Consider the following 19,603-nt stretch of genomic DNA (forward strand, 5'->3'; position numbering starts at 1 on the left):
TTTGCAGCAGTATAGACTGTTCACTGTTCTTGGAAATGCATGTCGTTGGCAAACTGTTATCGAAGTATTATCATTCAATTAGTCGGACTTGCGTAAATGTGGAAAGTGAAATGGACCAATGGCAAAAAATGAATGACTGGATAATTTTTTACGCACGTGCCAGATGCCATGAACTGACTTTGCTTCACCAGTCAGCTGTTTCATGAGCGTAATGTTGGAGTAAGAGATCGATAATAAATGTTGGAGTAACGGATCGATAACGCTCGAGTTTCCCATCATAGTTTGTATCCCAAATGTAACAAATCAAATGAAATGTGTAGCTTTTATTATGCAAGAAGCCATGACTTTATTTTTCTTTTAGGCATTTGTACAAGAACTCATCATGATATCCCTCGTAGTATAGGAAACTATGCCAAAATCAACTATAGACAATGGTGATGCAATAGCTTGCGTAACTTATTAATGTGCTCGACATTATGCGCGCGCTCAGTACTGCGTCACGCGTTATTTATTTAACTATGTTGGGCGTGGTTTAGTCGTCTGACCTCAGGTTCTGTTACAGCGCGTCATATTTTGCGAGAAGTTGTTAAAACAAACCGGAGACTAAGCAGTTCGGTTCAAATAAATCGAGTCCACCTTCTGTGTGAAGGTCGTAGCGTAACGTCGGTGAACTTCAGCCGCGAGCTTATCCAGTGCGCAAAGTTTGAGGTGGTTTTCTTTTTTGGCAGTTGCACGAGCTCTGGGGTTTAGGAGGTGGAACGTCGTCCGCGAGCACGTCAGCGCAAACGTTCTGTCCAGTGCACCTGCGTGCGTAAGTCAGCGCAGCGCAGCACCTGTATAAGCCGCTCCTCGCGCCCGTCCACTAGACAGCCTCGGATCTGCCCTCTACGAGCGTCGTTTGTCGCGTGGAACATAAACCGGTTTTATCCCCCCCGTCAACATGCCCTTGTCCAGATCTCTGTCCATGGGCTCATTGAGTGGTCTTCCGCTATGGGAAGAGGATGAACTACCCGTAGAGGACCTGCTGCTGTTCGAAATAGCGTGGGAAGTGACCAACAAAGGTGAACAGGCGCGCGCGAGGGATTTCTTTGATATTTCAATGTAATTTTGGATGTAAAGTTCTTTAATATTGTAGTATTTATGTTTCAACTCGTAATGCATGAATTGCGATTGACAGGATGTACATAATCTGGTGTGTCACGAGGCCCTGCTTGTGTGGGAGCTGAGAACCAGATTGAAAAAGACCATGAAAATTATGAATTAAGACTTGTGAAAGAGCAGGGCTAATCTCTGACTGAACGAGTATTCACCCCAAACTCCACTAAGCTTTGTATGATGGGGCATTTTATGGATCTGACATGAAAGGAACTATCTTCACATGCTGTGAACAAATATTGAAATACACAGAGTGCAACTAAGCTAACGTTACTTTAGTTAAACATTAATCAGCAGATGTTTGGGGCATCTCTCTTTCTTGTGGAAAGGTCAAGCATAAAAAAGGGGTTTGTACACTACCAGAGACCATGTGCGTGCTTCATTCATTCTGGGCTCAGTTCCCCAAGAGCATCGTGACACAAAATCATTCTGAAATGATAGTCGAGTAGCAGACGAACACACTCTAATTTACCAGTGATAGAACGCTACAATGCGAGGGGCCCTTTCCTGCTGTCCCCACCAGCACTGCTCCTGCTAATCTGAAACATCTTCCCAGTACAAATGCAGATGGAGCCGTGTGAGTAGTGTCTCTGAACGTCCCTGTTCTCTGTCTCCCGTCTCTCTGTCCCCTGCCCCTCTGCTCCGTGTGAGCCAGTGGGTGGAATATACACCGTCATCCAGACCAAGGCCAAGATCACGGCGGATGAGTGGGGGGAGAACTACTTCATGATCGGCCCCTACTACGAGCACAACTTCAAGACCCAGGTGGAGCAGTGTGACCCCCCCACCGCAGCAATAAAAGCAGCCATGGATTCCATCAACAACAGCGGGTGCCAGGTGGGCCTTCTCCCCAGGTCTGGGGGGGGGGGGGGGGGGGGGGGCGTCTGGCCACAGGCTCCTCCCCACACAGCTCTGCTGGCGGGTTCTGTGTTACATTGCCATGACGCCTCTGTTGAAGATTTTTGCTAGCATGAAGTTATTACATTTTTTTTCTTGGGTTGAAATGACCTTGTGTTTCTGGTTTGTTCGAGGTACATGATGCAACATGAAAAATAAACACATGCGCGCTTTTCAGAAAGCTCTGCACTGTGTAGTGTACACTGGACCCGTAAGACTGACGGGCACACGTGCGGAAGGCCTGTCAGGCTTTGAGTCAGAGATACTGCAGTAACAGTTCTGTATGTTTTCTCTGGTACTAACAAGGTGAGGGTCATTTTACAATACAGAGGATTTCTGTAAATATGGTGGGCTCAATGAATGCTGCATAGCCCTGTCACTGACTGACAGGCACTGTGTTTCAGTCTCCTCTCCCAGTGCCAGATACAGCACAAACTCCGCCCCCTTTTAACGGATCATTCTCTATTGGTGACATCACATGCCATCTCCTCATCAGCACTGTTACATTCTGACCTGGATTCTGTCAGAAGCAGTCTACACAGTACAATAAAAAAAGCCATATGAATTGTATTTGTTGAGTAGATTATTAGAAAGGTGTATAATGTAATGACACTTATGAGAGGAGCTCTCATGCTGCTGTGGGACCATGTGAGTTTCAGTGGAAGCAGAAGGGCCTTGATTATTTTGTACATACTTACTATGGCCAGTAGAGGGCAGTCAGAGACCTCAAAAGCAGGGGTGTCAAAGTCCGGTCCTGAACGGCCAGAGTACAGCAAAGTTTAGCGATTGCTCTACTGCTGAATAGAGTCAGGTTTGTTTAACTAATTAGTTAGCATTGTGATGTTAAACCCTGGTCTGAGGTCCAGAGACCCATGTGGATTGGTGACTGACCTGCTTAAATACACCTGATTCAACCGATCAATCCAATACCAGATTTAGCAGGGGTGTCTGAGCAGACCAATCACTAAACTTTGCTGGACTCCAGCCCTCTCGGGCCAAACTTTGACAGCCCTGCTCTAAAGCTGCTACACCTGTTCACCATGGACTTAAGACACTAGGAGTAAGAGATATGCTCTTAAACCAACACTGGAGATCTGGCCTTCTGCTGAGTTGAGCTCAACACCTCATCTGGTTATTCAAGGCATTTTTGAGACCATTTTTGAGACTGTCTGGAACAGGTGTTGGACACAAGGGGGACGTGATCTGATGAGGAAACTGGAATTCAAGGTATAGGTGATCGGTGTATTAAACCACACCAGTAAACCACACCTCAGCCAAGAGACGCCACTTTACCAGGCCACTTTGCAATGGTGACACGTCCAAACAATCTCTGCATTATTTGAACAGGTCAGGCTGATTCCATCATGACCAGATCCAGCAGCATGCTGGGACCTCGTATGGACATAGAACAACTGATGACAGTGTTGGACTAAATGATGAGTCGGTGCTGGCTGCCTTTCTGAACCCTCACCTGGAGTTGTGTATGTGTGTGTGTGTGTATGTGTGTGTGTGTGTGTGTGTGTGTGTGTGTGTGTGTGTGTGTGTGTGTGTGTGTGACAGGTGCGCTTTGGTCGCTGGCTAATCGAGGGGAGTCCCTATGTGATCCTCTTCGATATTGGGGCGGCGGCCTGGAATCTGGACCGCTGGAAGGGGGACCTGTGGGCTGCCTGCTCCATCGGGCTGCCCTACCACGACAGGGAGGCCAGTGATTCGCTCATTTTTGGGTCACTCGTGGCCTGGTTCTTCAAGGAGGTACCAACACTGCACTTTCTTTCCCGGCAGCACCATTGCAGTGATAACTTCACATCTCACAGTGCAGAAATGTTAGTATGGTGAAGACTGGACTGTCCCTCCCTGTCCGTAGCTATGCGACCAGCTGCACGACAAGCCCAATGTGATCGCTCATTTCCACGAGTGGCAGGCAGGGGCGGGGCTTGTGTTGAGCCGCTCACGTAACATTCCCATGGCAACCATCTTCACGACACACGCTACGCTCCTGGGCCGGTATCTCTGTGCAGGAAACGCAGATTTCTACAACAACCTGGATAAGGTGAACCAAGTGCTCTCAGACACAGACAGGTCTACGTGGGATGGTGTCACACAGAATATTCCACAGTGGAACAATAGGAGGTCAAAATAATAGATTAAAAAAACAAAATAATGATTTAAAAATGAGTCAAACGTATGTGTTATTTTCAGGTATCTTTCAACAAAACTAAATTGAAGTAATTAAATAATGGCAATATTTGTAATATATTTCAATATTTCATAATTTTAGATAAGCATAAATACTGGACCAAATTAAATTAAGGCACTGTGAAAATTGGTTCATGCTACAGGTCTCTTGCACACCTACACTTTCCTCAAATGTAGTTGTTTTAGACTACAGGTCTCTGTCAGGCCTACACAGGGCCGGCGCCAGAACATATACAGTGAGGGGGCGTCAGAAAATTTCGGGGGGGTGAACGTAAGTTGTTGAGCGGGGGGGGGGGGGGGGGGGGGTGCGTGTAACGATTGTCGAGCAGCCGAGGGGGCACCATGTAGCGATTGTTGTAAAATAAATGGGTCTTATTTTTTACATTGAGGGGGCGGGACACCTCGCCTGAGGGGGCGACGCCCCCATTCGCCCCCCCGTGGCGCCGGCCCTGGGCCTACACTACCATCACAGGTAGCTGTTTTAGACTACTGGTCTCTGTCAGGCCTACACTACCATCACAGGTAGCAGTTTTAGACTACAGGTCTCTGACAGACCTACACTACCCTCGTATGTAGCTGTTTTAGACTACAGGTCTCTGTCAGGCCTACACTACCCTCGTATGTAGCTGTTTTAGACTACAGGTCTCTGACAGACCTACACTACCCTCGTATGTAGCTGTTGGCTGCAAGTCTGACACAACTGGCTGGTCTGGTACATTAGAACTGACTTACACGCCCATTAATGGGACATTCTAACATCAGGATTCTGCAGCAAGGAGGCTTAGACCTCACTAGTTCACAATCAGCTGGTCCACATGTTCATGACATTTATCCTTCTGAGAACGAGGATGCACCTGCTGGCCAAAATGCTTAATAGGCCATGAAGAAACGTGGGCGCGGTTGCCCGGGCGATGATAATTGGGTCGGGAGTACTGTGCATAAGGTCGGTGGACCCTAAAGGTCAGTCGGTTAGGCTGAAGGGTGACTGACAGTGATTGGGAAGTAAACGCTCCTGCTTGCTGTCCCAGTGGAGACCTGCTTCACCTGTGAGCTGACGGGTGGAGGTGAAGATCCACTTAAAACCAGCATCGGTTCAGATCTGCGGTTGTTTAACATCTTTTCCTTTTTTTAATGTAAATGTATTTATTGTTTTATTCACTTTAACCTCACCTTTTTTGTTTAACTCTTATAAGTTAATATTGATGTTTCTGGAGCGGGATGCGTTCTAAAGCAGCAGGTTGTGTGTGTGTTGGTACGTCTCAGTTCGACATAGACCGGGAGGCCGGGGAGAGACAGATCTACCACCGCTACTGTCTGGAGCGAGCGGCTGTGCACTGTTCTCACGTGTTCACCACCGTCTCCCAGATCACAGCCGTAGAAGCCGACCACATGCTCCACAGAAATCCAGGTGTGCTGCACAGCTTCACCAGCAGGGGTCCTCGGTTTGCCCAGCCGCTACACTGGCCCATTCAATTCAACATTGACGTGCAGTTTCCTGTTGCCTCCTGGTTCTTTAGAGTTCTTGTTGCATGTTTCTGTAAAACTGCTTTTTAGCAATATCTGTTAAAAGCACAAAACAAATCAAATAGAACTGAATTAGCTAAAGGCCCTTCTGTAGAAATGCTATGGTTTACTGTGTAAATAGAAATGACGAAACGTGCTGAGTGATGATGTCTAACGACCTCAGGAAGCCACGCCCCTGGCACATTCCCTAAGAAGACACAGGATCCCAGTGGTCTCGGGCAAAACAGAGGGGTGCGACCTGCACCTGTCTGAAGGAGGCGCCGTCTTCCTCTGTCCCGTATCTGAATACCTGCTGACATGGAAGGTCATGGAAGGTCATGGAAGGTCACGCCTCACTGGCTCAGCTGTGTTGTTCTGCTTCTCTGTACACTTTACAGATGTGGTTACACCAAATGGACTGAACGTCAAAAAGTTTTCAGCTGTGCACGAGTTCCAGAACCTGCATTCTCTGAACAAAGTGAAGATCCAGGAGTTTGTGAGGGGACACTTTTATGGGTACAGTCTCCTTTAAGTTAAGATTCACATCCAACATCTAGTGGACAGATTAGCTAGAGGTGTGGGGTGCCTCAAAAGAATACCAAGGTGTCAAAACTGCAGCCATGCCCAGTGTTTCTAATGTGTCTCCCTTCTCTGCTAGACATCTGGACTTCAATCTGGAGAAAACCCTTTTTTTCTTCATCGCAGGCCGGTATGAGTTCTCCAACAAGGGAGCTGATATCTTCCTGGAGTCTTTAGCCAGACTTAATTACTTACTTAGGGTACTGTTCTTTCTCACCACACACACTCTGAGCTATTCTTTACCAGCACACACACCCTGGGATGTTTTGTCTCATCACACACACACACACACACACACACACACACACCCTGGGCTGTTTTGTCTCATCACACACACACACACACACACACACACACACACACACACACACACAGCTGTTCTTTATCAGCACATACACACTCTGTACTGTCTCATCACACACACACACACACACACACACACACACACACATACACACTGAGCTGTTCTGTCTCATCACACACACACACACACACACACACACTGGGCTGTTCTGTTTCTTCACACACACACACACACACACACACACACACACTCTGGGCTGTTCTGTTTCTTCACACACACACACACACACATACACACTGGGCTGTTCTGTCTCACCACACACACACTGGACTGTTCTGTCTCATCACACACACTGCATACAGTGTTCTGGCTCTGACAACACTGACGTTATGTGTGTGTGTGTGTGTGTGTGTGTGTGTGTTAGGTGCGTAAAAGTGACACCACCGTGATAGTTTTCTTCATCATGCCGGCGAAGACTAACAACTTCAACGTGGAGAGTCTGAAAGGCCAGGCCGTGCGTAAGCAGTTATGGTACGAAACCCCCACCCCAGAGACCCCTCCAGCCCTGTGGACCAATACTCTCCCTGTAGTCCTGCCCCCAACCTCTGTCTCCGGATGGCTGTTATGGTCACAGATTAAGCCTCTTACCAAATGACATGAGAGAAGCTCTGTTTAAGAAATCCACCCTACATCTGTGGGTGTTCAGATGTCCTTTCATGTGATTTGTCCTTGTTGACTGATGCTTTGCTGACGTTTCTGTTTCTGCCCGCAGGGACACTGCCCAGTGTGTGAAGGAGAAGTTCGGTAAACATCTGTATGAGGCCTTGCTGAGGTGGGGAACCCGCACGTGTGTGGAGCTGTGCTCAGAAATGATAAACAAGAGGGTGTGTGTCCTCCGCGTGGGAGTGTGTGTATGTGTGTGTCCTCCGCGTGGGAGTGTGTGTGTATGTGTGTGTCCTGCGCGTGGGAGTGTGTGTGTATGTGTGTGTCCTACGCGTGGGAGTGTGTGTGTGTGTGTGTCCTACGCGTGGGAGTGTGTGTGTGTGTGTGTGTCCTACGCGTGGGAGTGTGTGTGTGTGTGTGTCCTCCGCGTGGGAGTGTGTGTGTGTGTGTGTGTGTCCTCCGCGTGGGAGTGTGTGTGTGTGTGTCCTCGGTGTGGGAGTGTGTGTGTGTGTGTGTGTGTCCTCGGCGTGGAAGTGTGTGTGTGTGTGTGTGTGTGTGTGTGTCCTCCGCGTGGGTGGTGTGTGTGTGTGTGTGTGTGTGTGTGTGTGTGTGTGTGTCCGCTGCGTGGGGGGGGGGGGGGGGGTGTCCTCCACGTGGATGTGGGGGAGCAGATATTTGAGAGGTGTTAATGAATGCAATGATGCATGTGCATGTACACAGTGCGTGTAATTATCAGGGGGTTAATGGTTGTTACAGAGATATTTATGGATATTTACACACTGTGGTCAAATGGGGCTGTCAGATGCCATTGCATGGTGAGTCGTGGTGAGGCGTGCATGTGTGAGTCTCTCACAGAACTGCTTTGTTAACAGGGGTGAGATCCCGGACATGAACAAGATCCTGGACAGGGATGACTTCACTATAATGAAGAGGGCCATATACGCTACACAGGTCAGTGTGGCCCCCCCTACTCCCACCAGCGCCCAACCAGGGCAGCACCACCTCTTCTCTACTACTACTACTAGACTACACTACTAACTACTACTACTACTACTACTACTACTACTAGACTACACTACTACTACTACTACTAGACTACACTACTACTACTACTGCTACTACTACTAGACTACACTACTACTACTACTAGACTACACTACTATTACTACTACTACTACTACTACTACTACTAGACTACACTACTACTACTACTACTACTACTACTACTACTACTACTACTACTACTAGACTACACTACTACTACTACTAGACTACACTACTATTACTACTACTACTACTACTACTACTAGACTACACTACTACTACTACTACTAGACTACACTACTACTACTAGACTACTACTACTACCTACTACTAGACTACACTACTACTAGACTACACTACTACTAACTACTACTACTACTAGACTACACTACTACTACTACTACTACTACTACTACCTACTACTAGACTACACTACTACTAACTACTACTACTAGACTACACTACTACTACTACTACTCACCTGCTCCTCCACACAGGCATATTGATCTGAGATTACAGACTTCTCTTAGCTTGAAAAATTCTGTGTACATTCATTTAACGATCTTGGGTTTCTTGGGTCTCTGGACTTTGGTGTGTAGAAGTTTAAGCGTCTCTTTCCTGAGGAATCGAGATGATTCCGTTTCTGAAATCGAGAACATGAGGATTTAAAATGGAAGGCCTCTCCCCATCCGTTCATTAGTGCTTCTTATACCTGTTTTTGGGGGGGTTTTTTATGAGTGAGCTACAGCTGGTTGGGGCGGGGCAGTGGTGCAGGGGGGTGGGGCTACAGGGCACGGTCAGAGATGATTTGCACATCATCGGTGACGAAATCCCCAGAGTCGTTCTCAGTTTCGTGGACCGTGACTAACTCTCAAATATGAGTCAATTGATTGAATGTGTTACTTCGACATATATCACCTCTGCTCAATAGCAATGCTATCACCTCTCCATTAAGATTTATTTTTCTATCAATATTTTGGGGTGTTGAAGGCTGAAGTTTATTGCTAGTGCTTGCTTAGGTAGCAGGACATTTGTAAGGACCAGGCTAATATATTTCTGATTGAAATAAATAAGATAGTGAACGTGCTTTATACGGTTTTATGAAACTATGAGCTATAGTTCTTTTTTAGCACCAGGAGAAACCTCCTGTTATGTTTGTGCACCATCCTCCCTCTGCACAGCCCAGGAGATTCAGCATTGTGTTGTCATCATGTTTAGCTGTGCTGGTCAGCTGGTCAGGTTGTCACCCTGCTCTCATGCTCTCTGAGGATGATGGAAAGATGTCTCTGGACCAGTGCTACCATTGATTGCCATTTTTTATCTCAACATGTACTCCTGCCTACCCTCCCTCAACACACACACACACACACACACACACACACACACACTCACACACACACACACACGCAGAGACAGTCTCTCCCTCCGGTGACCACGCACAACATGCTGGACGACTCCGCCGACCCCATCCTGAGCAACATCCGTAGAATCGGCATGTTCAATAGCCGCAACGACCGAGTCAAGGTACATCTGTGATTCACGGTCTGCACTCAGTCTAAATGGTCCTTGTACAATTAAAATGTCCTTGTGGGTTTTATTTACTTTGAAACAGCCAAAGGCGTGGCTGTAGCGTGGACCCGCAGTGTAGGCTGTGTCTCTGCGGTTTTATGCTGATCTTCCTCACACTTCTCCTTCAGATCGTCTTCCATCCAGAGTTCCTCTCCTCCACCAGTCCTCTGCTGCCCATGGACTATGAGGAGTTTGTCCGAGGCTGTCACTTAGGAGTGTTTCCATCCTATTATGAGCCCTGGGGATACACACCAGGTTACACACACACACACACACACTCACACACACACACACACACACACACACACCTTTACATAACCTACATACACTAGATGCACCAAAACGTCACCATCATTCCAGTCATGGCAATAAATATGCAATAAACTCTGTATAAAGGCTTCTGACATGCTGAAACTGTAAATGTGTGTTGTGTAATGTGGTGTCGTCTGTCTGGTCAGGGGAGTGTACCGTGATGGGTATTCCGAGTGTAACCACCAACCTCTCTGGGTTTGGCTGCTTTATGGAGGAGCATGTATCTGACCCCTCTGCCTATGGTGAGTGCCTGTAACATTGTATTAAACGGCCTGCAGATCCCTGTGGTAATGCCAAAATAAATACATTTTTGATCAATTAATTTTGTCAAAGAAAAAAAATAAATACACACCCCTTGAGTGTAGTTTCTCACATGATTCTTTAATGTGGGTAAAAAGCACATCTCTGTGACCCGGTCTGCAGTAACACTGTTATGACACCCTCTCAACTACACGTGTACAGTACTAGCGATGGATCATCATCAGGTCATCTATTGGCACAAATGGTTAAACTAACTCAAACCCTGAACCTAACTCAAACCCTGAACCTAACTCAAACCCTGAACCTAACTCAAACCCTGACCCTGTGTTGATGTGTCTCATGGACTGGCTGAGTTCTGAAATGCCATGTTCTCCTCCCCGTGCAGGGATCTACATCGTGGACCGACGGTTCCGCTCAGCAGACGAGTCCTGCAATCAGCTGACCCAGTTCATGTTCGCATTCTGCCAGCAGTCCCGCCGTCAGCGCATCATCCAGCGGAACCGCACCGAGCGCCTGTCGGACCTGCTGGACTGGCGCTACCTGGGCCAGGTGAGGACGCACACAGGCTGTTTGGGTTCTTGCAGCATCCATCGTCCATTCTAGTCAGCAATGCACAAATCTCCCTTTATCACGGCAAACCAATCCGCCAGCGTTTTCACAGTGATCTACTTTTTCAGTATGGACAGCATCATGTCCGGGTTGGGTATTTAAAGTTTCTAGCATGTCACCAGAGTTCAGAGTTTTCCTGTGTGCCTTCATCACGAGTCTGTCGCTCGTCTTCGTTTGTTACCTGCTGCTTCCTGTGTCCTCAGTTCTACAAGCACGCGCGCCACTTGGCCCTGAGCAGAGCCTTTCCTGAACAGTTCAAAGTAGATTCACTGGCAGCTCCACTGGTGAGCACCTCCACCCACCTCCACCCACCTCCACCCTTCCTCTCCGTCCGAGGGTTCACATGTGTTCTGTCTTAATAAGATACAGCTCCCCTCCAACTTTGTATTCTGATCACATTCTACTAGAAAACTACTGCTCCACAAAGGACGCATTACAGAACATGTTACAAAACACAATTTATGGGTGACTATTTTGTAAACCTAATCAATATAATAACAGTTTCACACTTCAGGTTGTGATTTAGGTAAGCTAGCAGTGTGCTACACAAACAGAACAATAATGAGAGGGAAGGAACCCTCTCGTTGACATCTGCGTGGCTAACATGAGTCTTAGGTTACTTGGTTTTACCATCACGGTAAGTGTGGTTGTGCAGCGACTGTCCATGTTTTTAAATATCACTCCTGTATTCATGTCTGGTGCAGGGAGTTTAACCCTTTAAGTGACGGATCCGTTTATGCACTGCGATATTGTCTTTCAGCACCACGAGACGTGGAAATTGCCAAATCCTTTACTATGCACAACAATCACCAGGCACTCTTATTCTGAACAACTTATGTCTTTATTTATCAGAATGACATTTGGTCCCTCGTGTTTCGAACCCATAACCTTAGTGTTGCTACCATTTTACTCTACCCGATAATTTAGCACTGCATAAATAACTATTGATTAATACAGTTTTGTTAATCATCATGGACCTGTTATAATTACTTATATATTTTTATGTGTACTGATCATCGATTAGTTATTTGTTTTGTCTTGGTCTATAGCTTAGAACTACAGCTAGGCATTCCTGGCATTAATGTAATTATTTTCTCTCTATTTGAAGTACCAACAATGATGTATTATAGCCTACATGTAGGATATAGGATTTTAAAGTTTTTGTGCATTTATTAGTCTTCCATGTTTTGTGATTACTTGTGTTAGGTATCAAAATGAACTTTCCTAATTTTTGTTCTGTTGTCATGTGGCCCCTTAATTGAATCTTTTAAGTACACTGAGGCATCAGGAATTATCTACCAAACCTGTGACTGTAGGAATGGGTTCCAAAATATGTTGATTTGGGTAGGAATTATGTAGAAAGACACGTGAGATCAGAATCACAGACTCTTTAGGATGTTATTAGACTGGGTGCAGGACCGTCACATGTTTTCTGACCGCTAACATGTCTGAATGCTGCTCCGTTTATTATCATTCCGGTGCTGCACTTTTTTTGGTTTAATGTTCATCCTCACACGCAATCCCAGCCAATAAGACGGCAGACGCATCGTGTGTATCAGCAGCGTGTTACTGCACCTCGGCCAAACGGCAGAATATTTTGTCGGCGTGTGGACGTTACAGCTTAAATTTTTGCAACTACATTTGAAAAGCACTGTTGGGTGAAGGCTGACTGCTCTTATATGCCAACATGGTTTATAATACTAACATAGTCCTGTGAATAGGAGATTATTTACTGTGGAATTGTCTTGACCATCTGATACAGAGGCTATTAACAGTTATTTCATATTTTAATAATGTTTTCAAATAGGCCTAAAAGTTGCATTTGTAGTTATGGTGTTATCTCTTGTAGTATTCAAAAAATATTCCTGAACTTTTTTCTCTCGTTCTTCCGGAGTTTAATTGACACAGTAACATTTAGGTAACGACCATTAATCTGATTTCTTTGCACATCATTTGTCTCACTCATTCACTCACACATGATGAACACATGAGCTCTGTTCCTGGCCCTCCATCAGCGCTCGGCTAAACTGGTCTGTCCTGATCTTGGCCCTGTTGTACTGTAGTATCTGGAATGTGTTTCTCTCTACCTCATACTCCTCCCACTCCTCTTTCACTCCTCCCTCACACCTCTCCCACTCCTCTCTCACTCCTCCCACCTACACTGTTCTCCTAGTGTTATGTCTACTGTGTCTCTCGCTCTACTGATCTTCCTCTGACTGCCGCTATCTGCTCTTATATAAAGTATTAACAGGCCACCCATTAAAAGTCTACGCGTGTCTTTCCAGACCCAAGGGTTCCGCTACCCACGCCCACCCTCTGTCCCTCCGTCTCCCTCCGCCTCCCTCCACTCCACACCCCACCACAGCGACGTGGAGGATGAGGATGATCCCGAGCCCTATGATGAAGAGGAGGAGGCGGAGAGGGACAGGCTGAACATCAAGGCTCCCTTCACGCTAGGGGCCGTGTCGCAAGGCAAGAAGAAGCTCCCTGGAGAGACTGGGAATTAGGACCTCCCCCTGCCCCCCCCCTCGGGTCACCCTGCGTCCTGTGGGTCACCCCGCGTCCCGCCGCGCTCCGCCTCTCGACCACTACAGGTGGCTGAGCGACGACTTCTGTCCCCTTGTGTGTAAGACATGGGCGTGTTGATCTCACAAATGCATCAGAGCAAAGAGTGAATAGACTCCCTTCAAAAGCACACATGGCTCATGTCTCTTGTTTACGCATGTGTAATGGGTGAGATTGGCTCTGGGGACTAAGCTCAGTGTGCTGCTCCTGACTGAGCCGCTTCTGGGTTTACAAAGCTGCACCATGCTTTCATCTGAGATGTCTTAACTGCTTAATTAAACAACACAGCATACAGTGGAAGTTATGAATGCAAATTCAGCTTTAATACCACAAGCATTTTGGCATTCTCCTAAAGTACAGCAGTCCAAAAAAAACATGCTGTAGTAGTTAAAACTGCTGTAGTACTTAATGGGTATTTTTCACATGATTAAATAAGTTTATTTAACAGGACAGTTGAAAGAAAAGAAATCTGTACAGTGATGGATCATGGAGGGGTTTTCAGAAGTAGTCTCTCTTCCAGGCCGGTGACTCCTGAAAAAACAATCCGCCGTCCTCTCCTGAGAGAGAGAGAGAGAGAGCGAGAGACGAGAGAGAGGGTATGTGATGTAGTAAGCAGTAGGCATCACAGCTCCTGTTGGTGTTTGAGCCCAGTACCTTCATCTTTGACCTGTTGCAGGAACTGTAGAAGTACAGTTGCAGCCTTAGACATGCTCACATCCTCTGTGTTCTGACTCCGAGTTTCTGGGAAGGCAGACACACACAGACGCCCTTATATGGCTATAGGAAAGGGAGATGTATCTATAGCGCACGAACCACACCAGAACTACCTAGGTGAAGAGAGTCAAACACATCCCCCTCATTTCTGTCCTCTGACACAAATCGTCGGCCTTCTGCAAAAACGACATTTACCGAACAGTTTATACTGAGTACCTTTTTCAGAACACTAATGAATAAAGTGTCTTCCTATGCAGACTAACGTAGAAACAGACTACACATGCAGTTACATACGTGTGCCTTTAAGATATAGCATCGCTTGGGGGGTCCAGTTCCTGCGCTGAAAACTGCCCTTAAGTTGAAAAAAAATTCAGCATAGGATTATCCAAAAGATCGTTTTTGGCAATCGTTCTGAATGTTTAATTTGATTCATTTTGATCCTTTCTGTCCGTTACCTTGGGCGCGCTCCATGCGTAGGAAACAAACGTGGCCAAAAGGAGGAGCGCGAGCGCGTAAGTCGCGAGCGTCCTCAGACCCTGGGACAGGCAAGCGCGAGGGAATCAGTACATGAAGCAGAGGAGCGTCGCGTGGGCTGGCCGTGGCAGGGCGCCGTGCGCGCGCATGCATGCTCCCTTTATTCTAGAAGTTGCGCAACAAGTCTCAGTGCACAAGAGTGCAACCAGCACATCCAGTAAACCGGGTGAAAGCCTTGTTCATTTACACCTCACAGCTCGCTTGCAACATTTGTTTAAAAAGAATGTATTTTTATTAAGTGGTTCTTTTAACCTAAAACCACTTATAATGCCTTTTTTTATCATCATTCTATGAAAAACATGTATAAGACATTATTTCGTTATATCTGTGCATTACAAAGTAATAGTTAAGAACTTGATATATACAATTAATGTATCTGAATATAGCATATATAGCATATCTTACTTTCATCGCTTCCGTCGTCCTTTTCCGTTGAGTCGACAGGTAACAGAGGTGGGAGAGCCGTTACGACGAACAGTAATCGCGGGTATTTATAATCCGCGGGATGGAGGGATTCCCAGACGACGTGTAGGACTTAATGAATACGGTATACGGCATAGGTCAGGTGAAATTGATTAATACGTGGGACGGGCTTCAAACCCATCAAGCTAACGTATTAACCCTTTCATTACTATTTAATAGGGGAATAACCTATTGTATAACCTGATTGTAAATTTATTTGGAAAACAGTTTCAGGTCAGCTGAACGCACGACTCAGTTTAAAAAAAGCTTAACAAAGGTTTAGTCCTTCAAAGTACTTCAGTAATTAAATAATTACTGATAAGAAATGTTCTGTAAAGTATTAATATGTTTACGGTTTGTGCAATGAAGCGTCTCAAATGGACCCTTTTATGAATGAACGCCTGACAAGCTGAAAGGGACTCCCCAAGCAAGCTAAATAACCATGTCGTGTAATATGTATTGACCATTAGTTTGTTCCGAATTAATGACCCAAGGGTTAGAGTTCCCTTAAAAAACCCACCAAAGATATTTTTCATATATGAACATTGCTCTGATCTTGGTCACAATCTTTATTTGAAAGATTTTTTTTATTTATAAAAGGTTGACAATTAACATGATTCATTTAAATACTTCACAAGCAGACATGTTCAGGTTAAACTGTTAATGAGTTAGTCACGACTAACTCCTTGTCTCATTTCTGAGTCAAAGTGAGACAACAGACAATCTGTTTTGTGCTTTCTTTTTATTAATTTGTATTTACAAAGTTCAAAGCAGTTGAGTCATTTCTCAACAGCAGATCAACTATTAAAAATATTTTAAGTAAAATATTCACACCTGACTCTCCCAGTCAGAGGCTTGTGGCAATCCGGTCATGTTCTCCCAGTGTGAGGCACGGCAGTTCATGACAGAGAGCTGACTCTCCTCACCACACAGGACCTGCCGTGAGTGCCTCCTGATCCAAGTGGTGACCCACAAAGCGCCGAACAGGCCATCATAATGGGCCACGCAGTAGACCCTCGGTTGAAGTGAACGAGGGATTGTTACAGTAAGGGAAGTTCCTAGTGGAGTGGAACATGGTGGTGGTGGGTAGGGGGGGTGCTTCTGATAATGCTCTACACAAGGTTGCCTCCTACAGCACTGAGCGCACACACACACCCCCCTGTTCCCACATGGTTGGTCTTGTGTTGGGGTGGAAGGGAAAAGGACCAAAAAAAAAAAAATCTTCTGACCTGTGACCTTTTCCTTTACCTGGAAAGACATCTGTGAAGAACATTTCCTTAACATGACCTAAATAATTTAGTCTGACCGTTTGGAATAAAGCTGTTTTAGGAAATCCATCATAAATCAGAAGGAGATGCACGTGTCCATTACACCATGCTGTTGCTCTCTCCCACTTTGTCCACATACTGGAAAAAACAGAAGGAAAAATTACAGCTGGTTAACCTCAGTGTTTGGAAGCAAAGTTCAGGTTAAATGGGAACATGACAAAGATTCAGAATGTAGGAGCCTCAAAAAGTTGTGCATGCAAGAAGCCAAGATGGAGACCCCCTCTCTGTTCCATACAGCACTGTTAGCATCCTCCTATCTAGCCTAAACAGCACCGAGTGCTACCAGACAGGTGGGATCATGCTCACATGCAGGGGAGCCGAGTAGCAGGGACTGACCAGAGTGCTGTCTGTCCTCTCTGCCTTACGACGGCTTTAAGAAAACACAGACACGTTCAAAGATACACACACGTCTGTTTTCATTGTGTCAGGTGAAAACAGATACAGATAAGTCCCGCCCCCCAGCCATTTGCCCCTCCACCCCAGTAAAAATGCTTGGACTTCTCCCAATCCTCCAAATACTTAGAGGCCAGCAGAGGAGAGAATGCAGTGTGTTACTTTGCATAATAACTGCTGACTTATTTCTTTAGTTAATATAAATATTCATTTAACAGAAGTTCAATGCTTAAAGAAAACTATTGATACCATAAAGATTATTTACTAAGAAAGCTTAACTGTTGAACATTTCACGAGGAGAAAGCACACGTCTACATGTCTTCTGCTCGTGCACGCAACCCCAGGAGACAGCCCACTCTGCCTGCACTTGGCTTCACTCTAACCTTTCAATAAATATCCATTTTCTTCTGAAACTGCAACCGCTACAGGCATTTTGGTTGAATACAGAACCCCCAAGCGGTGCACTTAGACACAGAGCCATCTGAGTAGTAGACAGACAGTAAAAGAGGGTCCACTGCACTCTGGTGTACCATGCAGGTAACACACTTACCCCACTGATGAAAGGCAGATTCAGCACGGAGCCAAGGACGGGTATTCTTCTGATGAAGCCGATAACCACTGGAAAGAACCCCCTTCACACAAAGGCAACAGATATACTATCAGGGCAGAGACAAACAGATCTAAAGTCAAGGTTCAGATTCTAGTGTTGAAGCATCAGCCATTCAGGGATGTGCTGGTTCAGATTCTAGTGCTCACTGATTTGTGGCCAATCAGAGTTGGTGTGTTTGGGAGAGAAATGAAACAAGACTGAGGCAGGATTAGTTTTGGGAGTTTTCAAGGGTGGGAGTGTGAACTGCTGATACAAAAACCAACTAGCAACACTGAATTTGAACCGACTGTCAGTGTGGAGCTTCACATATGTTACCTCTTATTTTCATGTCACTGAAAATACACACAAGGCAAACAGTTTTATATTAAAGATATTCAAATTAAAGAATAAAGACAATGCTACGTCTATTGGGCACTGAAAATGATTTTACAATCTTATCTTTGCACCCTAATTGAGGTGCACAGGGACTCCAAACACTAAAGTCTTAAATTATAAAAATAACTTTATTCACCTGAATAAAAGGAAGAAACCATAAAATTCTAGAATGACTCCAACAATGGGCCAGCCAATCAGCACTACGAAGACACCCCCAAGGAAGAAGCTGGTGGCCTTCATCTTGTGCTTCTGGAAGAAGAATCTAAACGTCCTTTCCAAGCCAATAACGAACGCTAGACCAACCACAAAGAGGATCTGCAGAAGACAGAGTGGGGTGGGGTGCAGGGCTGTCAAGTGTACTGTCCAAGAGGAATCTATAAAGATATTCATCTGTGTTACTGGTCCTGGTCATAGCACTAATCAATAATCTGCACAAACAGTCTCAGAGGAACTGACTCTGAGATAAATGTGTAACGGGCAGCATCGACCAATTCAGTGCACCGACATGCGTTACAGGTCAGAAGGTGCATATCAAATGATGTTCAAAAGCCAGTCAACAGCTGCATGATTCTCAAGGATGCTGATGACAAGAAAAATATCACCAGCTCAGTACCTTAATAACCAACCACAAATAATCAAAAGGTAAACTTACATTTCCAATAGCAAGGAGTGCTTTGTCAAAGAACAGAATCATTCCAAAGAACAGGAAAAATACTCCAAACCCTGTTAAACCCATCCCAATTTCTGTGGAGCAAACGGAAGCAAGTCATGACATTTCAGTAATTGGAAAAGCGCGTGATTTCACACGTACAACAAATGTAATTAATTATCCAGACGAAAAACTTCAGTTCATGTAAATAGTTTGCACAGTATATCTAGTCAGAAAAGATCAGCTCTGGTGTTAATATTCCGACACAATACGGGTTACTAGACCACAGTGCGGGTCCCGTTCGAAGTATTAACACGTTGAACACATTTAAATGCATCATTTACTGATTTGCAGTATGTTAGTGTTACACCAACTCCCTGCAGCAACTGCACAGGAATCACAGCGAGGCCCACAGGGGTGGGGAACTAACCAACACCTTCAGCATGCCACAATATCCAACATAAACACATACATGTCCATTCATTAATTGCAATCTTGCTTGTCAGCAGTGCAGGTGGAACATGTTTAGTGTAACTTCAGGCGTGAGTGACCCTGGCAGCAACAGTAGCAGTTAGCTGACTACAAATATCACACTGATGCTAGTTAGCGAATACAGTTCAACGTGGTTGATGCGAATATATATATGATATTAAAGCCGAGGAGTTGGTCTTACTCTGAGAGTCAGTGAGAGATATCATCTTTGCGAAGAGTCGAAAGACTTGACAATCGCTGAGAAACTTGAAAACCGCTACCGGCTCTAAATGCTCTGGTTTACAACTGCAGTTCAGTCCACGTCTCCCACTCTATGCGCATGCGCAAGTCCCAGCTTTAGGACGGAACACGTCTCAACCGGAACAACTTATGTTGTCTTCCTGGCAAAA

General features: G+C 45.6%; 3 protein-coding genes across 6 annotated transcripts; 1 reads left to right on the top strand and 2 right to left on the bottom strand.

The window, feature by feature from the left end:
• Positions 1-516: 516 nt before the first annotated feature.
• Positions 517-13,787, top strand: gys2 (glycogen synthase 2). The gene is made up of 16 exons (XM_077005427.1): positions 517-1,061; positions 1,811-1,992; positions 3,613-3,804; positions 3,917-4,102; positions 5,512-5,656; positions 6,150-6,267; positions 6,410-6,530; positions 7,059-7,165; positions 7,407-7,466; positions 8,170-8,248; positions 9,752-9,865; positions 10,039-10,165; positions 10,369-10,464; positions 10,869-11,032; positions 11,296-11,376; positions 13,378-13,787. Exons 1-16 carry the CDS (start codon positions 941-943, stop codon positions 13,597-13,599), a joined length of 2,115 nt encoding a protein of 704 aa, XP_076861542.1. The 5' UTR covers positions 517-940; the 3' UTR covers positions 13,600-13,787.
• A 207-nt stretch (positions 13,788-13,994) lies between these two features.
• Positions 13,995-15,536, bottom strand: spx (spexin hormone). 2 transcript variants are annotated; one of them, XM_077005430.1, is made up of 6 exons: positions 15,311-15,534; positions 14,827-14,907; positions 14,666-14,723; positions 14,485-14,547; positions 14,312-14,398; positions 13,996-14,214 (listed from the first exon to the last, which is right to left on the bottom strand). In XM_077005430.1, the coding sequence occupies exons 1-6, from the start codon at positions 15,314-15,316 to the stop codon at positions 14,156-14,158; spliced, it is 354 nt and encodes a 117-aa protein (XP_076861545.1). In that variant the 5' UTR covers positions 15,317-15,534; the 3' UTR covers positions 13,996-14,155. The 2 variants fall into 2 exon arrangements, with proteins under 2 accessions (XP_076861546.1, XP_076861545.1); XM_077005431.1 differs by lacking the exon at positions 14,485-14,547 and having other exon boundaries at positions 13,995-14,214; positions 15,311-15,536.
• A 599-nt stretch (positions 15,537-16,135) lies between these two features.
• golt1ba (golgi transport 1Ba) lies at positions 16,136-19,583 on the bottom strand. Of its 3 annotated transcripts, none has more exons than XR_013130837.1 (6): positions 19,396-19,583; positions 18,726-18,817; positions 18,210-18,388; positions 17,639-17,720; positions 17,002-17,065; positions 16,136-16,773 (listed from the first exon to the last, which is right to left on the bottom strand). XR_013130837.1 is itself a non-coding variant. In XM_077005429.1 (6 exons), exons 1-5 carry the CDS (start codon positions 19,418-19,420, stop codon positions 17,057-17,059), a joined length of 387 nt encoding a protein of 128 aa, XP_076861544.1. In that variant the 5' UTR covers positions 19,421-19,583; the 3' UTR covers positions 16,136-16,773; positions 17,032-17,056. The 3 variants fall into 3 exon arrangements, 2 of the variants coding, with proteins under 2 accessions (XP_076861544.1, XP_076861543.1); XM_077005429.1 differs by having other exon boundaries at positions 17,032-17,065; XM_077005428.1 differs by lacking the exon at positions 17,002-17,065 and having other exon boundaries at positions 16,170-16,773.
• Positions 19,584-19,603: the final 20 nt, after the last annotated feature.

Source organism: Brachyhypopomus gauderio, chromosome 5 (assembly GCF_052324685.1).
Source record: "Brachyhypopomus gauderio isolate BG-103 chromosome 5, BGAUD_0.2, whole genome shotgun sequence".
Taxonomy (NCBI): domain Eukaryota; kingdom Metazoa; phylum Chordata; class Actinopteri; order Gymnotiformes; family Hypopomidae; genus Brachyhypopomus; species Brachyhypopomus gauderio.

What these genes read in the sequence shown, in the direction of transcription:
- gys2 (XM_077005427.1), top strand. Translation starts at nt 941, where the DNA reads ATGCCCTTGTCCAGATCTCTGTCCATGGGCTCATTGAGTGGTCTTCCG. An exon ending in GTGGGAAGTGACCAACAAAG is followed by an intron (nt 1,062 to 1,810) that starts GTGAACAGGCGC and finishes CGTGTGAGCCAG; the next exon opens with TGGGTGGAATATACACCGTC. An exon ending in GCCCTGGGGATACACACCAG is followed by an intron (nt 10,166 to 10,368) that starts GTTACACACACA and finishes CTGTCTGGTCAG; the next exon opens with GGGAGTGTACCGTGATGGGT.
- spx (XM_077005430.1), bottom strand. An exon ending in GCTATATCTTAAAGGCACAC is followed by an intron (nt 14,548 to 14,665) that starts GTATGTAACTGC and finishes TCGTTTTTGCAG; the next exon opens with AAGGCCGACGATTTGTGTCA. An exon ending in GCAACAGGTCAAAGATGAAG is followed by an intron (nt 14,215 to 14,311) that starts GTACTGGGCTCA and finishes TCTCTCTCTCAG; the next exon opens with GAGAGGACGGCGGATTGTTT.
- golt1ba (XM_077005428.1), bottom strand. Translation starts at nt 19,420, where the DNA reads ATGATATCTCTCACTGACTCTCAGA. An exon ending in ATCTCTCACTGACTCTCAGA is followed by an intron (nt 18,818 to 19,395) that starts GTAAGACCAACT and finishes TTTGCTCCACAG; the next exon opens with AAATTGGGATGGGTTTAACA. An exon ending in GGTTTCTTCCTTTTATTCAG is followed by an intron (nt 17,721 to 18,209) that starts GTGAATAAAGTT and finishes CTTTGTGTGAAG; the next exon opens with GGGGTTCTTTCCAGTGGTTA.